At 38.5% G+C, this 21,801-nt stretch overlaps 1 protein-coding gene across 1 annotated transcript in view; it reads left to right on the top strand.

Moving 5' to 3' along the window:
* Positions 1-21,310, top strand: part of Sumo1 (small ubiquitin like modifier 1) — a 43,569-nt gene extending 22,259 nt beyond the window's left edge. Inside the window, exons 3-6 of the mRNA XM_051190639.1 lie at positions 11,577-11,651; positions 15,566-15,643; positions 17,701-17,772; positions 20,462-21,310. Of these exons, the coding sequence (XP_051046596.1) occupies positions 11,577-11,651; positions 15,566-15,643; positions 17,701-17,772; positions 20,462-20,530 (294 nt within the window). The 3' untranslated portion in view covers positions 20,531-21,310. The remainder of the gene's footprint in view (positions 1-11,576; positions 11,652-15,565; positions 15,644-17,700; positions 17,773-20,461) is intronic.
* Positions 21,311-21,801: the final 491 nt, after the last annotated feature.

Below are 21,801 nucleotides of genomic sequence, written 5' to 3'. Positions count from 1 at the left end.
CGTAGATTAGTTGTGGGGTGGATTTGTTTATAATAATCTGGATTAATTTCTGTTTACTCTGGATAGAAATGAATTTATGAATATCTCCCCAGACAATTACAAGTAAGGGAAGAGAAGGGAGGAAAGATGATCTGTAAATGCTTAGTTTAGCTTAGGATATAGAAGGTGTGTCAGCCTGAATTCAAACTAGAGCAAAAATAATTCTAAAATTTCTAACTCTGTATATTTGTTTTTTCAAGACAGGGTTTCTCTGTAACTTTGGATCCTACCCTGGAACTCTCTCTGTAGACCAGGCTGGCCTCAGAACTCACAGAGATCTGCCAACCTGCCTCTGCCTCCCAAGTGCCACCACCGCCTGGCCCAAAACAAGTCTTTAATTGAGCTATACAATAAAGCAATATGCAACAGTATGAAATAGTGCTACTTTTAGGAATTTTGACTTGGAAAAAAAAGTATGCTAACATTTTAGGGATTATTTAATTATTTTGTTTTCCAAGACAGAGTTTCTCTGTGTAGCCCTAGTTGTCCTAGAACTTGCTCTGTAGACTGGCTTCAAACTCAGAGATCTGCTTGCCTCTACCTTCTGAGTGCTGGGACAAAAAGGTGTGTGCCACCATTGCCAGGCTGATGGAATTGTAAATAATTTAAGAGTGTGTTACTAGATTTAGTAACTGTTGTTCTAGGCTGATTAACTACATTACTATTAGTTTTCAGAATAAGTTCAGTATTGAGTGTTTTAGAGATGAAGGTTAAATGAATCCTTACCTTTAAGAGACTAATAAGTGAAACCCAACAATGTAAGCTCTTTGTGAACATAATGCCCACTTATTTTAAACTGAAGCTACAATTGGGCATGATTGCATACACCTGCCTGGAAAATGAAAACAGAAGGATCACTGCCAGCTTGGATACACAGTGAGATCATCTCAAAACTAAGAGAAAAGCTGAAACTATTACTCAACTCCAGTATTTTAAGCATAAGATAAAAAGCTTTGAAGAGTTGCCTCAGAAAAGAAAATGTGTACTGGAACTGGAACCTAAGGTATCCTTGTTCAAGACAAGCACATTATCACTGACCTACACCCCAGCCATAGAAAATACACTCTAAGGCTACCTTCTAGGGACAGTAATCAATCTCATGTGTTGCTATTACACAGCAGTATTTGGGGACTCCTCACTTATTAGCCTTTTTGTTTTGGTTTGTTTTGAGACAGTGTTTCTCTGTATTGTTTTGGAACCTGTCCTGGAACTCGTAGGCCAGGCTGGCCTTGAACTCACAGAGATTCACCTGCCTCTGCCTCCCAAGTGCTGGGATTAAAGATGTGTGCCACTACTGCCCAGCTTTTTTTTTTTTTTTTTTTTTTTTTTTTGGAGAAAGTACTATAGGTGTCATTGATACATGGTTCTCTGAAAAGATGAGCAGCCTATAGTCATTAATAAAAGTTTGCTTAGCCTAATTTCACATTTCATCAAAACTAGAAGTATAATATCAAAGGGGTAGAGTAATTTAAATCAGTGTTTTCCCTTTTTTCTTATAGTCTTGTAGTCTAGTTTTTCATTTTATATGAAACAATCAAAAGCAACTTTACCTTTAGTGCAATAAAAACAAAACGAAAATCAGCCTAATTGGAAATAAACTTCTACCACCTAACTTTGCAAGTGGGTCCTGTATTATATCAATCAGCCAAATCCCTAAAGTCAGCCCATTTCTCAATAGGAATAAGAAAGAACTTCCAGTTATCTTTAGTTTACCTTATGACTTGTTTTCTATTGCCATGATAGCATTTGTTTCTACAGTGTTCTTTATAGGTTTTTTTTTCTTAATCTTTCCTGATTTTGGATATGGCAGGAAAATATGAAATGGTTATATATTAAAATGTATACTTTGTATGCCACTCTAATCATAGAACATATTAAACTATATCATCTGACTTCATCATCTAGTTAGTGGCATTTCATGTCCTGGAAGAGGAGTGTTGTGTAGTCTTGTTATCTTTCTGACTGAGGTGTTGCTAGTGTACATTACAAACTATTAATAATGAAGCACTTCAATTAGAATATAACAACCATTTCATAGTATATTTTTTAAAAATAGTTTTTAAATTTACTTATCTTTATTTTGTATGCATTGGCATTTTTGCCATTGGTGTTAAAGTCCCCTGGAACTGGAGTGACAGACAGTTGTGAACTACTGTGTAGGTGCTGGGAATTGAACCTGGGTCTTCTGGAAGAGCAGTCAGTCTTCTTAACCACTGAGCCATCTCTCTAGCCCCCCCCCCCAGTTTTATAGTGTATTGAAATAATATGACAGTTATGGTTGTAGTGTTCATAGTTGCATAGTAGAAATTTCAAAACTATAAAACTTTTTTCTTTTTTGAGACAGGGTCTCTATGTAGCCCAGGGTATTCTGGAACTCCCTATTATATAGGCCAGGATGGCCTCTGCATCCTGGGATTAAAGGTGTGTACCAGTACACTCTGCAAGTAAAATGTTTTTCAAATAATTGTGATACTCCATAGTAGTTAGATTAGCTCTGATATAACCCTTACATATAATAGTCTTTAAGCATCTTTCTAATTTTTAAAAGGTTTATTTAATTTTATGTATTCTGCTTGTATGTATGTATGTGTAACATGTATGCGTGGTACCTCTGGAGGTCATGATGTGGATGCGGAGAATTGAACCTTTGTCTTCTGGAAGAGTAGCCAGTACTGTTAACCACTGAGCCATTTCTCTAACCATACATTAGGATTGTTGTAGACAATAGTCTCTTAAAACATGGTTTAGCATTCTCTTCTGGAATTCCTTGAAATTGTGACTATTTTCATAGAGATCATTCATATATATGATTTTTTTTTTCCGAGACAGGGTTTTTCTCTGTATTGCTTTGGAGCCTGTCCTGGAACTTGCTCTGTAGACCAAGTTGGCCTTGAACTCAGAGATCTGCCTCCCGAGTGCTGGGATTAAAGACATTCGGCACCAATGCCCAGCAATCAATCATACAGTTTTTAACAGAGACTTATAGGCAAGTCCACAAAAATAGTTACTGAACCACCTTAGTTTTGTAGTTCAAAATTTGGATATTCTAGCTGGGAGGTGGTGGCGAATGCCTTTAATCCCAGCTCTCAGGAGGTAGAGGCAGGCAGCTTTCCCAAGTTTCAGGCCAGCCTGGTCTACAAAGCGAAATTCAGGACAGCTAGAGTTACACAGAGAAACCCTGTCTCAAAAAACCAAAACTAACCAAACAAATAAAAAAGGATATTCTGGCCTGTTATCAGGAGGCAAAGGCAGGTGGATCTCTGAGTTCAAGGCCAGTCTGGTCTACACAGGAAGTGCCAAGGCAGGTTCCAAAGCTACAGAGAAAGCCTGTCTTGAAAAACGAAAATAAACGATCAAAAAGAAGAGCACATTAAGAATAAATTCAGCTGGGTAATCACAGTATATGCCTTTAATTCCAGTGCTTGAGGGGCAGAGGAAGACTGGCTTCTGTGAATTAGAGGCCATCCTGCTGGTCTACAGAATGGCCAGGCCTATACAAAGAAATCCTGTCTCAAAAAACAAAACAAAAAATTGGATATTCCTGCAACATATCTTTAAAGATATGCTGTGATCTCTTTTTCTTCCTCTTAACTCTTCTCTTTGCATTTAGTGCCTTTTTGGAGTTAATAGGATATGAAGGAAAACACAGGAAGGAGGGTGGAGTTATGTTCTCTTGCCTTATCTAAGGCCAGTTATTTAAAGGTTTGCTGAAATTTACAGATTGAAGACATCTGTGTAACCTACACCCAGATCAAGTAGTTATTTTATTTTTTAATTTTTTTTTGAGACCAGAATGGTTGTGAACTCAAAGTAATTCTTCTGCCTTTGCCTCTGCCACTACACCCTGCATAATACTGTACTGTATTTCTAAAATACATAAATTAGTTGAGTGCCTATAATTCCTGTAAAACCCTGCCTCAATCCTTTGGAAAGGAAAAACAAGCAAACAAAACCAACACAGTAGTTCAAACTTTTTATTATTACATCTATTTTTTGTAGGTATGTGTTTGTGTTTATATACACATGCCATTAGTTCACTTGGAGTTTAGAGGGCAACTTTGTAGAGTTGGTTCTCAGGAATTAATTTTAGGATGATGTCAAGCTTGTCAGCAAGTACTTTTATTTACTGATCTTTCTAGCCCCCACACATTAGTGCTTGTGTGTTTGTGTGTGTGTGTGTGTGTGTGCATGTGCATGTTTTCAAATTTATATGTCCTATAAGTGTATGCCCCATGTGTTTGTGTGCCCAAGGAGGCCAGAAGAATGCATCAGAGTCCCTGGAGGTGAAGTTACAATTGGTTGTGAGAGAATTGAACTCTGGTACTTTGTATAAGCCCAAGCTCTCTTAACTGCTAAACTTCCTATGTATATATCACTGAATGTCATTGCTACATTACATTCCAGTCTGTTTTTACTGGAAGGTATTTATACAGAGTTATGTAGGCCTTTTTTTCCCCTTGAGACAGGTTCTTACATTGTAGCCCATGCTGACCTCAAACTTCTGATAGTCTTCCTCCACCAGCCTCCTAAGTGTTGAGATTACATCTGTGAGCATCCATCCAGTATAGACTTGCTTTAAACATAATCCAAATGATACTTGCTTATAGTACTATTTTGTCAGGATTGCTTTTGGGTGAATTACAGACTGTCTGATAACCTGTACGTTGGATAAGTATTGCGGCTAGTTTTTCTCATGAAACAAATGTAGACACATTGCTTTGGTGTATTAGGTAGGAGAAGATGTAGAAAGTATTCATGCCTCATGTATTATATAGGACCATTTACAGATGAAGAAATAATAGTACATTTTTTTGTTTCTCTGTGTAAGCCCTGGCTGTCTAGGAACTTTTTGTATACTGGACTGGCCTTGAATTTAGAGATCCACCTGGCTCTGCCTGAATACTGGGACTAAAGGTGTGCACCACTGGGCACCACTGGGGTTGGAGAGATGTCTCAGCAGGTTAAGAGTGCTGACTGCACTTCCAGAAGTCCTGAGTTCAATTCCCAGCACCTCGTGGGAGCTCACAGCCATCTATAGTGGGATTGATGCCCTCTTCTGGCATAAAGTTGTACATGCAGACAGAGCACTCATATACATTAAAAAAAAAAAAAAATCTTAAGGAAAAATAAGGTGTGTACCACTGCCACCCTACTTTTTTTTTTTTTTTTTTTAAATATTGTTATTGGATATTTAGAAACAGGGTGTCTCTGTGTAGTCCTGGCTGTCCTGGATCTTATTCTGTAGATCAGGCTCACCTGGGAGGAAATCCTGCCTCTGTCTCCCAACTGCTGGGATTAAAGGCTTGGGCTACCACTGCCCAGCTTTCGAAAAAGTTTTATTATGGAAAATTTAAATATGCATACAGTGCATCTCATGTTTATTTTAATCTATAGCATTCTGCCCTATTCCATCTTATTTTTGAAGTCAATCTCAGACATTCATGTATAAATAACTTTTAAATTTTTCTTTTTAATTATAATCACATCATTTCCCTTTTCCCTTTCCTCCCTCTAAGGCCTCCCTGGTAGCCCATCTTGCTCCTTTAAATTTATAGCCTCTTTTTTTTTTTTAAATTGTGTGCGTTCTTAAGTACATAAATACAACCTGCACAGTCTGTATACTTGTGTGTTTTCAGGGCTGACCATTTGGTATTGGATATTCAGTTGGTGTGCACTTCCTGGAGAAGACTAGTGTTTTATTTTCGTTTTGTTTTTTGGGACAGGGTTTCTCTGTAGTTTTGGAGCCTGTCCTGGAGCTCTGTCTGTAGCCCAGGCTGTCTTTGAACTCTCAGAGATTTGCCTGCCTCTGCCTCCTAGTGCTGGGATTAAAGGCACCGGCTGGGCATAAAACTATTGTTGACCTCTTGACATTCCTTAGTAGTTCTTAGTTGTTCTTTTGGGCTCCCCTCCCCCATCTACATTAGCATGTCTATTGGTGTCACCCTTGTTCAGGTTATGTATCAGCAGCCATATTGATAAGACTTTAGTGGGTGTGTAGCTTCTGACATTTCTAGGAGACACAATCCACAGTTTCACAACAAATTTCCTGTGAAGGGCTTTTACTTCCTTTAATAATGGTCACTATGCTGTATCCTACTTCCCCCCCCCCCCCATTTGTTTTTCTTTTCTCCCTAGCTTGCTCTCATGCACCTCCTCCCCCCTTTTTCCCTCTATCTCTTTTTCTCTCCCTCTCTCTTTTGGGTGAAGTGCAGAATCTCACTATGTAGTCCTCACTCACTGGCCTGAAACTACTTATGTAGTAGACTGGACTGACTTCAAACCACAGAGATCTGCCTGAGTGCTGGGATTAACCGCCTGTACCACCAGGCCTGGTTTTGTATCCTACTTTTCAAAAGGGAAATAATAATATTATCAAGAATTAAATAAATAGATGCTGGAGAGATGACTTAGTGGTTAAGAGCATTGGCTGCTGCTCCTCAGAGGACCCTGGTTCAATTCCCAGCACCCACATGATTACAAACATCTGTAATTTCAGTTTCTAGGGCTCCAACATCCTCTTCTGGCCTCTGAGTACTACATGCATGTGGTACATAGACATTATATGCAGGCAAACCACCTATACACATAAAATAAGTGAAATATATTTTAAAATGGCACACTGCGTTAATCCTAGCATTTAGGAAGCAGAGGCAGGAGGAGCTCTTGAGTTCAAGGCCATCCTGGTCTAGTCTGTATCAACTGAGTTCCAGTACAGACAGGACTACATAGAGAGACCCTGTCTGGAGGAAAAAAAAAGTGTTTTCCAAGAATCCCTTCTCTTTCGGTAAGAATTAGCAATCCTGCTGGGCAGTAGTAGCACATGCCTTTAATCCCAGCAGTGGGGAGGCAGAGACAGGAGGATCTCTGAGTTCAAGGCAGAGAAACCCTGTCTAAAAAAGGAAAGAAAAGAAAAAAAAAATTAGGAATCCTAGTGTGGTTTAAAGGACCAGCGATAGATCAGTAGGTAAATGAGATGCTCTGTCCATGTGACTGAATTGTATGTGTACTGACTGCCAGAGTACATCTTGTGAAGATTGTTAGACTTGAATAGTACAGTATGAATTTAGAGCACTTAAAAAAAGGCAAACTGTGTTTTCCATATCTTCCAGTTTAGTCCACTTCCCAGAATCAGCTGTCTGTTTCTCTGTTGTTCCTTGGAGAGCAGAGCTATAGTGCTTAGTTCCTAGTAAATTTCTTTACCTTCCCAGTTAGGAGGGTTCAATCTCAATGATTCAGCCTGAAAATTTGTCATGACTTTCTTCTGCTCTATTGGCTGAATATTCTTGCCAGCCATGTATGTCAGTCTGCTCTCTGGAACTGTCCTTTCATTGATGACCTACTGTCCCAGACTTAGCACTGAATGTTTTCACTGTTGGGTAACTAGTGTGCTGTATTCTATATTGACTTTTTTTTTTCCTTTTAATATAGGACAGAGAAGGAAAAAGAGCATACAAGACACCAAGATTTTGGAAACAGATTCTTAGTTTTTTGTTTATTTATTTATTTTTTCCCTTTTGACTATGATCTTTTTTTATTTTCTAGACTGTCAGTAGAAAAAAGAAAGTCACTGGGTCTACTTTGATCTGGCATACACACCTTTGATCCCAGTACTTGAGTTTGAGGCCAGCTTCTGATACATAGTGGGTTCTAGGATAGCCAGATATATAGTGAGACCCTATCTAGAAAAAAATTGAAAAAAAGAGAAAGAATGAAAGAAAGGGGAAAAAAAAAAAAAGAGTCCATGAGAAGGTGCATGACTGCATTAAGGCTGTTGTACAAGTGGTAGAGATGTCTGTTCCTATTGTGGTTCAGTGATTGTGGAGAATGGGTGGGCTTCAGATCCACTAAGAATTGTCACAGTGATGAATGATTAAGTAGGAAATTTAAGAAAGAGAAGCCAAAGATAATCTCAGTGTTTGTTGTAGTCAGGTGAGTATATATGGTAACTTGTAATTGGGAATCCAGGAAGAGTTTTTTTTTTTTTTTTGATTGATTGATGCTATGATTGGCTGACTTTAGTGCTGCTGAACTCAGAACTTTTTGCATACCAAACATGTATTTTGCCCTTGAACTATGTTCTCAGCCCTGTAGTTGTTTTTGATTTTGGTTTTTGGAAAAATGAATTAAGGCTAACAGGAATTAGAAATAATAACTTTAGTTGTAGATATTTAACGTGCTGAAGGGACACCAATTGTAGATACTCAGGCCCTTGGATAAAAGTGTGTGAACTCTGAAATTGTCAGGTTGGAGAGGATGATGTTAGTATTTGTGTTTGTCCTATTTTTCTTTGTTACTATTATAAAACCCTGACCAAACCAGACCTTCCCTAAATTTCTGAGTCACAAGTCAAGCAATTCAAATAGGAACTTGAAGGCAGGAACTGTGAAGCAGAGGTCTTGGAGGAATGGAATGTGCTTACTGGCTTTCTCTCCATGGCTTACTCAGCCTGCTTTCTTATCCAGTCCAGGACTTCTTGCCCAAGGGTGGCACTGCCTTCAGTGTGCTGGGATCTCCTGAATCAAGAAAGTACCCCCACAGTCTTGCCCACAGGCCATTCTAATGGGGGCAGTTCTTCAGTTGAGGTTCCCTCTTCCCAAAGCACTCTAGTTTGTGACAAGATGACAAAAACTAATCAGCATGGCATCTAAGAGGTAGTCACCCAGGAGCAAGAAAAGCAGAGGGCTGAAGGCCAGAATTAAGGAAACAACTGAGTTGAGAAGATAGTGCAGTATATTAGAAGCCAGAGATGGAGAAATTTGAGTGACCTTCAGGTTTAGCACGAAGTTGTCTAGTTGAGGTGATGACATTGTTGAGTGGAATGTTGATGCATACCCCCAGATAACAACAGCTAGTAGAGAGTAAGAGAGCCCATAGCAAATACTGACTTGTGCTATGGCTCTGTGAAGACACTTCACTATTAGACTTCAGTGGATCTGTAGGGTAGATCTCTTTGAGTTGATTTCAGTAAAGACTTTACCTTTATTGCAGGCAAAGGAAACTGGGACCTTAAAGGGCTGAAAATGGAAGAAGGGTGATGGCATATTTGGGGGTGGTGGTTTGAATGAGAATGGCCTCCATAGGCTCACAATTTTGAATATTTGATCTCCAACTGGTGACTGTTTGGAAAGGATTAGAAGGTGTGGCCCTATTGGAGGAGTTGTGCCACTGGCGGGGTGGATTTGAGTTTTCAAAAACCCAGCCATTCCCACTACACACTCTACGGCTACCATAACCTAGGGAATACTGGACTATCTTCTTTTGTGCTAACCTAAACAAAACTTCTTACTTGCTCTTCTCTCCTTAAAGGGACTTAAGGATTTGGTTGCCTTTTATTGCTCTTCACCACAGAGAATATGCTCTTTGCCCTCTAGATACTTGCAGGAAGAAGCAACTCTCCAATGAGACTGTACATTTATAGGAATGTGGCAAGACAGTATTTGAAGATAGTCTTCTAGTTTTCAGGTGAAATACATGACTAAAGAAGTTATTTTGCTTGCTGCCACAATACTTAGTCCACAAGCATTGAAAGCTCTGCAGAATGAAAACCAGGCATTCTGTTCCACACTGTCACCTAAGCATTTCCTTAGACTCTGGACTGATTTGACCTTGAAGAAAAAAGTTACTTGGAGCTTGGTATGCTTACCCACTTTCTCCCCCTCCCCACACTTACTAACATATAAATGTTTTTTTTTTTTTTTTTCTGAGACAGGGTTTCTCGGTAGCCATATAAATGTTATTTTTATACATGATCTCTCCCCAGACCCACTGCTCTCTTTGTCTCCCCTCTACCTCTATTGCTGGTCCTTTTCCTCCTCCTCCATTTCTTCCTAATACATATATTCTGTTACCTTCTCTTGTTATTTCCCCTTTACACATACAAATATGAACTTTAGATTTCTACATTTGAGAGAAAACAAACCATTTATTCATTGGTTGGGTTGTTTTTTGTTGTATTTAATTTTTGAAGTTTTTAAAAATAGATTGTAAATAGTGATGTCCTTTTAGATAATACAGTTGAAAAAGACTCTACCCATTCCACAGGCTGTTTTTACTCTATTAATTGTTTTACTGTATAGAAACTTTAATTTCATGCAATACCATTAGTCAGTTCTTGGGATTGTTTCCTGTGCTATTGGAATTGGGTTCTGTTCATTTCTAAATGTCAAAGACTTTAGTAGTTTTAACTGCACTGGCATGTGCTGTAGAGATAGCTTCTCTGCTTTACTTGTAAAATTCAGTTTGTTAATTCCTCTCCTTCTCCCCTTCCCCCAGACTGGGATTCTCTGTGTAACAGCCCTGACTGTCCTGGAACTTAATTTGTAGACCAGGATGGCCTCTCCCAGAGATCTGCCTGCTTTTGCCTCTTGAGTGCTGGGATTAAAGATGTATGATGCTTGCTTGGCTCCTTGGCTCTGCGAGAATGTGGATTAACTTCCTTTTTTGGGTGGGTAGGGGGGAGACAGTGTATCTTTAGCTGGTCTGGAACTCTAGGCTAGGCTAGCTGCAAACTCACAGAGAACAGAGATTCACTACCTGGCTGGATTAGCTTTTTGAATTAGTACAAATAGCAAGAATATTTTGAATATTTAAGTTGAACTAACTTGTTATGGTGAACTAACTTGTTATGGTGAAGTGTGTGTGGGGGGGCTCCTGTATCAGGAAGAGTGGCTTAACTGGGGAGCTTTATGCTAAGATTGTTCTCATCTAATTTAATTTCATTTTGCAATACTCCTTTATTTGAAATGTGTAAATCTTTTTTATCTTTCCATGAGTCTCCTTTTTCTTACTTTCTCATTCCTAGATTTCAGTCCAGTCTCCTCCACCCCATTTTGTTGTCACTGTTTTGAGTTCAGTCAGGCCTTACAACTTGTAAACTTGGATGAAAATGCTTTAGATTGACACTAGTACTTTGATGTATTTACTTATCTTGTTACAGCATATTGCCTCAGGATAGGCTGTGAGAACATATTCTTGGATTCAGAATATTTTGCTAAGAACTCTACGAGGATGACCTGGTTAAGAGGAATTGGCTTTAGGGCAAGAGTTTCCAAATTGCTTCTCTTGACAGCAACATCTTTGTTACTTGGTAACTTGTAGAAACATTCTCAGGGCTGGGGTTCATAGATTTGTCTTACGTCCTTAAGGTGACTAATACATTAGTTAAGTTTTAGATTCTTACTATAGGATATGATGTTTAAAGAAAAATGCTTAGGGCCTGGAGAGATGGCCCAGCTGTTAAAGAGTACCTACTGCTCTTCCAGTGGACCCGGGTTCAATTCCTAGCACCCACATGGCAGCTCACAACTGTCTGTAACTCCAAGATCTGACACCCTCATACAGACATACATGTAGGCAGAACACCAATAAAAATAATTAAAAAACGCTTTATTCATCTTTAGTGGATGGGGAGTTTGAAGACTAATTGAGTATTGGGGAAATAAATGCTCTCTCAGGTACAGAGCTATGTTACCTGGAAGAAATGGGTGTTCATATGCAACATAGTACTTAGAAATTTTTAATCTGGAAATTTCTTTCAGGAGGCAAAACCATCAACTGAGGACTTAGGGGATAAGAAGGAAGGAGAATACATTAAACTCAAAGTTATTGGACAGGTGAGTTTCATTATTTGTCTCATTTGACAGTCCGCCAGTGTGTAAAAACATGGAAAAAATATTAGTTAAGACAAGCTGTTTAAAAATTGCATTTTTACTTATTGTATATATGTCTGTTGAGGTTAAAGAGGCTGATACTGTTTTTGAGACAGTTTCATTTTGTAGCTTTTGCCTGATCTTGAATTTACTATGTAGACAGGCTGTCCTCAAATTCAAGAGAGTTGTACTTGCTTGTTCCTCCAAGTGCTGGAATTACCTGGAATGTGTGGTTTTTTTTTTTTTTTTTTTTTAAAGATCAGAATTAGTGAAATGGTACACTCTTACCATCAAAGTATGATAGCTTTCCATATTCTTCTAAATGTGAGATCAGTGCCACTGTAACAGTTTTGCTTTTGCATTTCTTTGGTCGTTGAGAAAGTGTAATGGGGGAGAGTCTGCTTACTGTGTGTGTATCTATGTGTGTAAGTGGTAGTGTGGGGGACTGACCCTAGGACCTGGCACAAACCAGGTAGGTGTTCTACCCATGAACCATATTCCAGTGCTCTTTTTACTATTTATTATTACTTTGAGTGTGGTATGTGTGAATGCAGTGGGCACGCTCAGTTGCTTATGCTCACATAGTGGGAGTTAGAAAAGGATGTTAGTGTCTTCTCTTACTCTTACGCTTACTCCCCTGAGATGGGAGTTTTCACTGTTCCTGGACCTGGCTGATGATCAACAAGTTTCAGGGCTCCTCCTGACTTTGCAATAGCATTAAAGTTTGTTTGGCTTGGACTGTTTTTTAGTGTTCATATTGGGATCTGAACTTGGATCTTCAGGCATGTGCTATCTTACCTGTCTTACCTACTGAACCTTTCTTTACCCTCTACCCTTCATTGTTTTAAAATATTTAATATTAATTTATTTTTGTGGGTGTTTGACTGCATATATGTTTGCACCACCTGCATGCCTGGTATCCATGGAAATGGAGTTGCAGATGCTTGTGAGCTGCTATGTGGGTGCTGAGAAATCAAATCCAGGTGCGCTTAACCTCTGGGCTGTTTTTCTAGCCATTGTCAACACCACCATCAACACCGCCATCATCATTATTTGAGATATAGAATTCACTTGGTAAACCAGGCTGGTCTTGACCTCTTAGAGATCTGCCTGCTTGTTTCTTGAGTGCTGGGATTAAAGGATTGTGCTCTTACCTGCCTACATTTTTTTTTTTTTTTTAAAGATTTTAAATTGTATACTTCTGTGTGTCAGCATGTGAGTACAGGGGCCCAGAGAGGCCAGAAGTGTCAGAACCACTAGAGTTGAAATTACAGGCATAATGCTTGGAATCAGTTTCAGGTCCTACACAAGATAAAAAATCTGAACCACTGAGCTGTTTTTCTACCCCCATCCTCATTTATTTTTAAAAGTGAGGGGGGGGCTGGTGTTGTTGGTCCTTTTTCTCTTTGACTCTTTGGGGGGGGGCAGTCACCCAGCTCCCAAGTGAATCACTCACGAAGTCTTATAATCGCCCAGCCTAAGCTTGTTTCTTGCCAGCTTTGTTTTTTGTTTGTTTGTTTTTTTTTTTGTTTTTGTTTTTGTTTTTTTGAGACAGGGTTTCTCTTTGGAGCCTATCCTGGCATTTACTCTGTAGACCAGCCAGCTTTTCTTGACTTTAAATTACCCCGACTACCTTTTGCCTCTGTGCTTTTTTCTTTGGCTGGCCCCGATGTCCTCCTCTCCTTGTTTTCTGGGTCTTCCTCTTCCTAGATTTCTTCTATTTTTATTCTCTCTGCCTGCCAGCCCCGCCTATCCTTTCTCCTGCCTTGCTATTGGCTATTCAGCTCTTTATTAGATCATCGGGCGTTTTAGTTTTAGACAGGCAAAGAAAGTAACACACCTTAAAATAACAGGCTGGGTTGGTTCAGTGATTAAGAGTACTTGCTCTTGGAGAAGACCCAGCACCCACATGGCAGCTCACAATAATCTATAACTGCAGTTCCAGGAGATCCAAGGTCCTCTTCTAGTGTCTGAGGGCATGAAGAAGCATATATGTGCAGACATACATGCAGGCACAAACACCCGTACACATAAAATAATAAAAAGATTCTCAGAGCTGTGTGTAGGGTGGCACAGGCCTTTAAGCTCAGAGGCCAGCATAAGCTTGGACTATATGAAGTGAGTTCCAGGATAGGGCTGCTTAAAAAGATCCTGTCTGAAGAAAACCTAAAAAAGCAGCTCAGCTTCATGGCTACCATAAAAATGCAGAATATTTAATACTTCAGCAGGGACAAGCACCAAAAACAGGTAAAAATGTTACACAGGTAAGGAGAATTGAAAACCTAGTATATTGCTAGTATAGTTTCTACTGAGAACAGTTTCATCATTCTTCAAGAAGAGTTACTGTGATAGACCCAGCACTTCTGCTCCTAGGTTGTGTGTGTATTAGCTACTTTTATTTTCTTTTGCTTTTGTCTCAATATATAGTTAAGTTTTATTAAGTAGGATCTTTATCTGTGTGTGTGTGTGTTTCCCAGTTAAAATTTTCTTTACAGTACATATTTCTTAACTGCAAAATTAGAGAATTCTTTTTATCAAGAAGAGAATACAATGTACTTGAAATTCTAGCATTCTGAAAGCACTCTGAAAGCTGAGGCAAGAGGAGCGAGACCTTGTCTTTAAAGAGAGAGGGCTATGAATGCAACTCATGTTAGAGTACTCATCTAATATTTGCAAAGTCTTGGGTCTTCAGCACAGCAAAAGATAAATTATTATAAAGAGGAATAAAATATCTTAATGTTAGATTTGTTTTTGTTTTTCAAGATAGAGTTTCTCTTTGTAATAGCCCTAGCTGTCTGCTAAGTGTTAGGATTAAAGGAGTGTGCCACTACTGCACACCTTTCTTAAAGTAAAATAAAATAAAAACATAAGAGTCTCAACGTAGCCCAGGCTGCCCTGGAATTCACAGTATAATCCAGTTTGGTCTTGAACTTGTGTCTTGTCCTCCCATGTGCTAGTATTACAGACATGAGCCACCATGTCTGGCTAGGAATTATATTGCATTAGTCATGCTGTAGATATTTTTTATCTTTTTATGAAATCATAATCACAGATATATTAAATATCTTGTGAGTATAATGTATATTCATGGGGGTTAGATTTGAAATTTTTGTTCTGCTTATTTTGCTTGACAATCTGGGTGGAAGTATCTAGTTAAACAAATCATTTTAGTAGGAGGGATACCGGGGTTGAATCTAAGGCCTTCTGTGTGCTGGACAAGTACTCCACTGAGTAACATCCTTCAGTTTTCCCAAACCTTCAGTTTGACTTACTGAAGTTTTTTTTTTTTTTTTTTTTTTGCCTTTTTCCTTTTTTCCTTCTTTTTTGTTTTTTTGAGACAGGGTTTCCCTGTGTAAGCTGGCCTCCAACTCACAGAGATCTGCTGTCTGCCTTCAGAGTGCTGGGATTAAAGAGTGCACCACCACTCAGCAATTTACTGAAGTTTTTATTCATGTTAGAGAAAGTAGCTCCCATAGTCACTTTTTGGTAGAAAACAATTTCCTATGTTATTTTAAAGTTTATATTTTTCTACTTGGGCTGACTGCCTTCAGGAATACTTTAGTTGGTATGAATGGGATAGTATGTTTTGTTTTGATTGCTTGTGAGGTTGTGTGACAGTTCATTTTATTTTTACAGTATTTATTTTGATGGATATACTATAATGAAGGAATGCATTCTTTGGCATGCAAATTTATTTTTTTATAATTGTTTGCTAAAAAATAACTTGGAATTTGATTAGATTGTTTTTAATGAAACTAGGAATGCTTAAAAGAATATTTTAGTGGAAAATAACTGACAAGGCATAATTAAATAATTTGGTTCAAGTTAGCTAAGTAGTATAGAAAAAGGAGGAATAATGTTTCCCTTTATCTTCTTAGGATAGCAGTGAGATACATTTCAAAGTGAAAATGACAACACATCTCAAGAAACTCAAAGAGTCATACTGTCAAAGACAGGTTTGTATTTTGTGACATTAAATATACTGCTTTACCATAAAGTTTTCCTTACTGAAGTTTGTTAAAAGACATTGTATTTTCACCATTAGAGACTTAAACACCCTAGTGTTATCTGTCATTAATCATACACTGTTCTTTTCCTCTTGTGAGCCATTACAAAGTTTTAATTAGTAGGATATAGAAAAAGTTGAAAGTAACTCACTTTTAATGGCTGCTCAAATGGATATTTTTGCCTGGATAGTTTACATCCATATATAACAATATGAGAGGCAAGCCTTTCTGGTGATTATTGTGAAATTTCCCCGTGCTTCTGTGAGTTTTAGGCAATATATCAAATTTAAATCTATGTTTTCTTGGGGCTGGAAATATGGCTCAGCAGTTAAGAGCTCTGACTGCTTTACCAAAGGACTTGGGTTCAACTCCCAGATCCCACTTGGTGGCTTACAACCATCTGTAGCTCCAGGCCTAGAGGAACTGATGCCCTCCTGTAAGCACTGGACACACATGGAGTACATACAGAAGACAAAACATCGAACTACATAAAAAATACTTAAAATAGTTTTTTCTTCATAGATAATTTAGATTGCTGCTAATTACATTTTATATTTTCAAGCATATTTCAGAATTATCCTTTAAAAAGAATCTGTATAGGGGGCTGGAAAGAGGGCTCAGTGGTTAAGAGCACTAGCTGCTCTTCCAGAGGACCTGGGTTCAATTCCCAGCACCCACAGGTAAGCTCACAGCTCTCAACTCCAGTTTCAGGGCTTCTGACATCCTCACACAGATATACATGGGCAAAACACTAATGAACATAAAAAGAATAAATTACATTCACACATAAGTTTGAGAATAAAATCTTCAGCTAAAAATGTTCCAGGATAGCTAGGATACCCTGCCTCAAATATGCAAATATGTATATGAATGTAATACTGTAATTTATGCTGGGTATGATGGGATATACACCTGTTATCCCAACACTGATGGGGTGATAATAGGCAGGAGGTCAAGAGTTCAAGGGTGGTTATTTTCCTGCCTGAGCTGCATGAAATCCTGTCTCATAAAACTAAAAACAAAACAAGAAAAATAATACATTCGAGATAGGCACAGTTGAATTTTTTGTTCCTTTGATTTGAGACAGGATCCCTTAACACAGCCATGGCTATCCTGGAACTCAGATATTTCTACCTCTGCTCCCAGAGCCTGGGTGCTAGGATTAAAGGTGTGTGCCATCACATCTGGGGTGTTATTAAGTTAAATGTATTTGTTTGTGTATGGTGTTTGCCTGCATGTATATCTGTACATTCAGTGTCCTCAGATGCCAGGAGAGGGCATTGGATCCCCCAGGAATGGAGATACAGTTAGCTGCTATGTGGGTGCTGGGAATTGAACCTGAGTCCTGGAAGAGCAGCTATTTCTCTAGCCCTTAAATAGGTGATTCTTGATTTGTACTTCCTAGTGAAGTTATTTTCCTTTAAATGAATTATCTCCCCTTTAGTTACCATGTTGAAGTGTTTAGAAAAATACAAACATGTTTTGTGGCATTTATATTATATACCTGTGTGTCTGCCTTTTGCATTACCAAATTCTTTGGATTTAATGTTTAAAACCGGTTGTGCTTATATAGTTAGAAGCTAGTAAGGATATATATCCAGGTCCTTATTTTCTTTTACACTAGCTCAGACTTAAGGGGGAAGTGAATACAGTAGTGGTTTAGAGGATAGGCTTATCAAATCATTTTGGGATAAAATTCTTAGCTTCTTTTGTCTACAGGCCTTAAGCTCCCTAGTTGTAAAATGAAGGTAAGGTGGTAATAACCTCTTGAGTCTTTGCACAGAACATTATAATGCATATAAAGTACTTGGTACAGGATAGCCTTCCTAACAAATAATTAGTCCTCATTATATGGTAATTATGGTTGATTGGGCGATCTGATTTCATGACTAATGTAGCTTGTTAAGCCTTTATGCCTGCCCATCCTCCCTCCCTCTTTTCTTTTTCTACCCCCCCCCCCAATATAACCTAAGACTTGTATACACTTTCTTTCTTCTCTTTTTTAGGGAGTTCCAATGAATTCACTCAGGTTTCTCTTTGAAGGTCAGAGAATTGCTGATAATCATACTCCAAAAGAAGTAAGTATGATTTCTTTTCTGAATCAAACTTTTGAAATAAATCAAATTTAGTGATAGAGCATGTGCTTAGTATGCATGTGTTCCAGAGTTTGATCCCTAGCACTAAAATAAAAGAAAAAAGTTTTAAAAATTGGTATTTACTATGTATATGTTCATATACACGTGTTCATGTGGGTCGTGATGCATATGTGGGAGTCATTTTTCTCTAACATGGGCATCCTAGGAGTAATGGAGCCAATGGCCATCTCAACAACCTGGGCCCCCCCCCCAAAAAAAAAAAAAAGGATTTTTTACTTGGGGCTCAGAGGTTAAGGCTATTTCTTCCCTTGCAGAGGATCTGGTTTCAGTTCCCAGCACCTACATGATATATAACTATTTTGATATATACTATTTGTAACACTAGTTCCAAGGAATCTGAAGCCCTCTTGACTTCTTAGGTAACAGGCACAAACATGATTATATATGTACATTCAGACAAAAAACTCATACACAAATGAAGAAAATATATCTTTTTTTGTTTGTTTGGTTTGGTGGTTTTTTTTTTTTTTGGAGACAGTTTCTCTGTATAACAGCCTTAACTGCTCTAGAACTCTATCTGTAGGTCAGGGTGGCCATGAACTCACAGAGATTCACCTGCCTCTGCCTCTACTACCTGAGTGCTAGGATTAAAGGTGTGTACCACCACCACCCAGCTGGAAATAAAATTTTTTTGTTTCATTTTTAAAGATTTTTTTTTTTTTATTGTATATATAGTCTTTTGCCTGCATGTGTGCCTGCCTGCCAGAAGAGGGCACCAGATCTCATTATAGATGGTTCTGAGCCACCATGTGCTTGCTGAGAATTGAACTCAGGTCCTCTGGAAGAGCAGCCACTGCTCTTAACCTCTGAGCCATCTCTCTAGCCCCTGGAAATAAATGTTAAAAAAGAAAATGTTTTTCTTTTAGGGAGATGATCTTACTCATTGCAGTGTCACAATAAAGGCACTTGCTACCACCATGTTTTGCATTCCATCCCCAGAATCCACATATTGGAAGGAGAGAACTAACTCCATAAAGTTGTACTCCTGACCTCCACACACAAGCCATGGTATATTTGACTGTTCTCTCCCCACATCTCAAACATACATACATACCTATATACACAAATAATAAAATGAAAATGTGTTGAGTTGAGATTCCCTTGTGTACTTCCCAAAAGTGCACTAAGAAGAGGGTAAAGCAAAGATTGAGTATGGGATAAGGCATCTATGATAACCCTATTAGAGACAGACACATCTTAAATATGATCAATTTCTGGTACTTTGGTGTGATAGTGACCTCAGAGACTGGACTTAGGAAATTAGAGCAGTCCTTCTGGTCCTTTTTTGGTTTTTAGAGTTTCTCTGTGTAACAGCTCGGTCTGACCTTGACCTCAAACTCAGAGATCTGCTTGCCTCTGCCTCCTGAGTGCTAGGATTAAAGACATGTACCACCAGTGCCTGGCTTAAGGTCCTTGTTTTTTAAGAGTGTGGTTTTCAACAGTCTTTTGAGTTTGTTTACAAAGTGTTTTCATAATCGTGATTGTAAAATCATTTTGGTTTAAACAGGCCATTTTTCCCACTTAGCTATTAGTTTTGAAAGTCATGATATGTTTGACTGTCTTTTGTGGCATTTAGAGCTAATTTTGCCATTAAAGGTTTAATTTACTTTGCTAGTTCTGTTTTCAAATCTTAGAATTTTCTATTTTAAAACAAGTTTTGGTAGGAATATTACAGAGTAAAGTGAATATGACATGGTGTCTCTCTGTCTCATTAGGGACAATGTTGGTTTCTTTTGTTATGTTTTTTGGGATAGGGTATCTATCCTTCTACAGAGCCATGGCTGTCCTGGAACTCACAATGTAGACCAAGATTGCCTTGAACTCAGAGATCTATCCGCCCCCTCCATCTCTATTATGAGTAATGCTAACTTTGTTGACTCAGTTAAATGATAATTGCCAGATTAATTCACTATAAAGTTACTGTGTTAGGGTTCTCTCTAGAAGAATAGAACTGATATATAAAGAAGATTTATTAGAGTGGTTTACAGGCTGTGGTCCAGCTATTCCAACTGTGCCTGTCTATCAAAGGGAGGTTCAGAAATCCAGTAGTTGTTCAGTCCATGGGGCTGGATGTCTCAACTCATTTTGAATATTCTGAAGAAATGGGCTCTAATACCAATAAAGGAATGAACTTGCCAGGGAGAGTGGGCAAAGGGGCGAAGTTCAGAAACATCCTTCTTCCATGTCTTTTATATAAGCTGCCACCAGAAGGTATGGTCCATATTAAAGGTGGATCTTCCCATCTTTAGAGATCCAGATTAAGCTAAACTGGGTGTAGTTTTTAGAGGCAGGCAGGTCTCAAAGCTGAATAACAGCCTATGTGGTCTATACAGTTGAGACCACACAGAAACCCTGCCTCAAAAAAACCAAACCAAAAAGATGCAGATTTTTGAGACAGTCTCCTAGCCCAGGCTGGCTTGGAACTTACTGATGACCTATACTCCTTACCTTCTTACTTCTACTTCCCAGGTGCCGACCTCACAGAAGAATTTCAACCTCAGAGGGTTTTATTTACAAATGACACTTGTTTAAAATAGTGGCCACCTAATTGCAGCCAATGTAAAAAGTTTGCTTTTATGTTCAGTGTTAACATATTTCTCTTTTCTTTCAGCTGGGAATGGAGGAAGAAGATGTGATTGAAGTTTATCAGGAACAAACGGGGGGTCATTCGAGGGTTTAGATAATTCTTTTTATTTTTTTTCCTTTTCCCTCAATCCTTTTTTATTTTTAAAAATAGTTCTTTTGTAATGTGGTGTTCAAAATGAAGATTGAATACTGGCACTCCATCTCTTTAGACCATCTGGTAATCTGAATTCTAGTGTTCAATATTCATTATTGGTTGTTTTTGTTGTGCTGATTTTTGGTGATCAGACCTCAGCTCCCTTAATATTGCCCTTCTTATTTTAAAAATTTCATGTGTGCACAGAGCGGCCATCCTTTTCAGGACTGTGCATTTCAGGTTTGTGATGATAAAAATATCAACTCGTAGGAGCTTTCCTATGACCTCCAATTGGCCCTGAAGCTCCAGCATGCAGTTGCTTCACTCCTGGACTGCAATTTTCAGTAGGAGACGGAAGTTTTTCAGAGAACTCAACTGTGGGAAAATGATCTTTGCTCAGCTTGAAGCTACTTTTGAAATCTGAGGGTCTGGACCAAAAGAAGAACATCACATTTGTAGTCAAGATGACAGATACAGTGAGAGTAACAACTAACTCCAAAGATGGCTTCACTGGAGAGAAAGAAAGCATCCTAAGAGTAAGACAGGTTGTCTGAAGATCCCAGGAAAGCTGTAATTTTCATCAGCAGTTAGGAAAGTTACTCATGCAGAAGTGTATGCAACAGACACTGCTCCTTTTGATTCTGTTTGTACTTTTTGGCCTGGGACATGGGTTTTCAAGGGACATCGTCTGTACCAGCTTCATTAAAATAAATAAACAATATTTGTAAAAACCGTACTAAAGTTCCTTTTATTTTAAGAGTTTTTTAGGGAGAAAAATGAAAATAAGATTTACCTCCCCCGAGTGTTTTTTTTTTTTTTTCCCTCCCCCCGAGACAGGGTTTCTCTGTGTCCTGGAACTAGCTCTGTAGACCAGGCTGGCCTCGACCTCACAGAGATCCACCTTCCTCTGCCTCCTGAGTGCTGGGATCACCTGGCTTGAGTGTATTTCTTTAGTTCTGTATAGTAATGACCTTAATGACTTTGAAGCAATGGAAGTTACAGGAGTACCTTGTGAATCAAGCATTTAGTTACGATCACAATGCCTTTTTAAGAACTGTACTGTGAAGTCTTTTTAGATTGTGCTATTCTTGGATGGTGCACATATGATACCATTACTGGTTTTATTTTTTTCCTTTTAGAGTGCTTTTAAAATCTTAATGAATCACAGAATTAGATATATATGTACATCCAATTTTATGTTAATTCTAAATACAGTGTCACCTGCCTACTTT

The sequence above is a fragment of the Phodopus roborovskii genome, unplaced genomic scaffold, assembly GCF_943737965.1.
Source record: "Phodopus roborovskii unplaced genomic scaffold, PHOROB, whole genome shotgun sequence".
NCBI lineage: Eukaryota > Metazoa > Chordata > Mammalia > Rodentia > Cricetidae > Phodopus > Phodopus roborovskii.
This window is presented reverse-complemented; position numbering and strand designations above follow the sequence as displayed.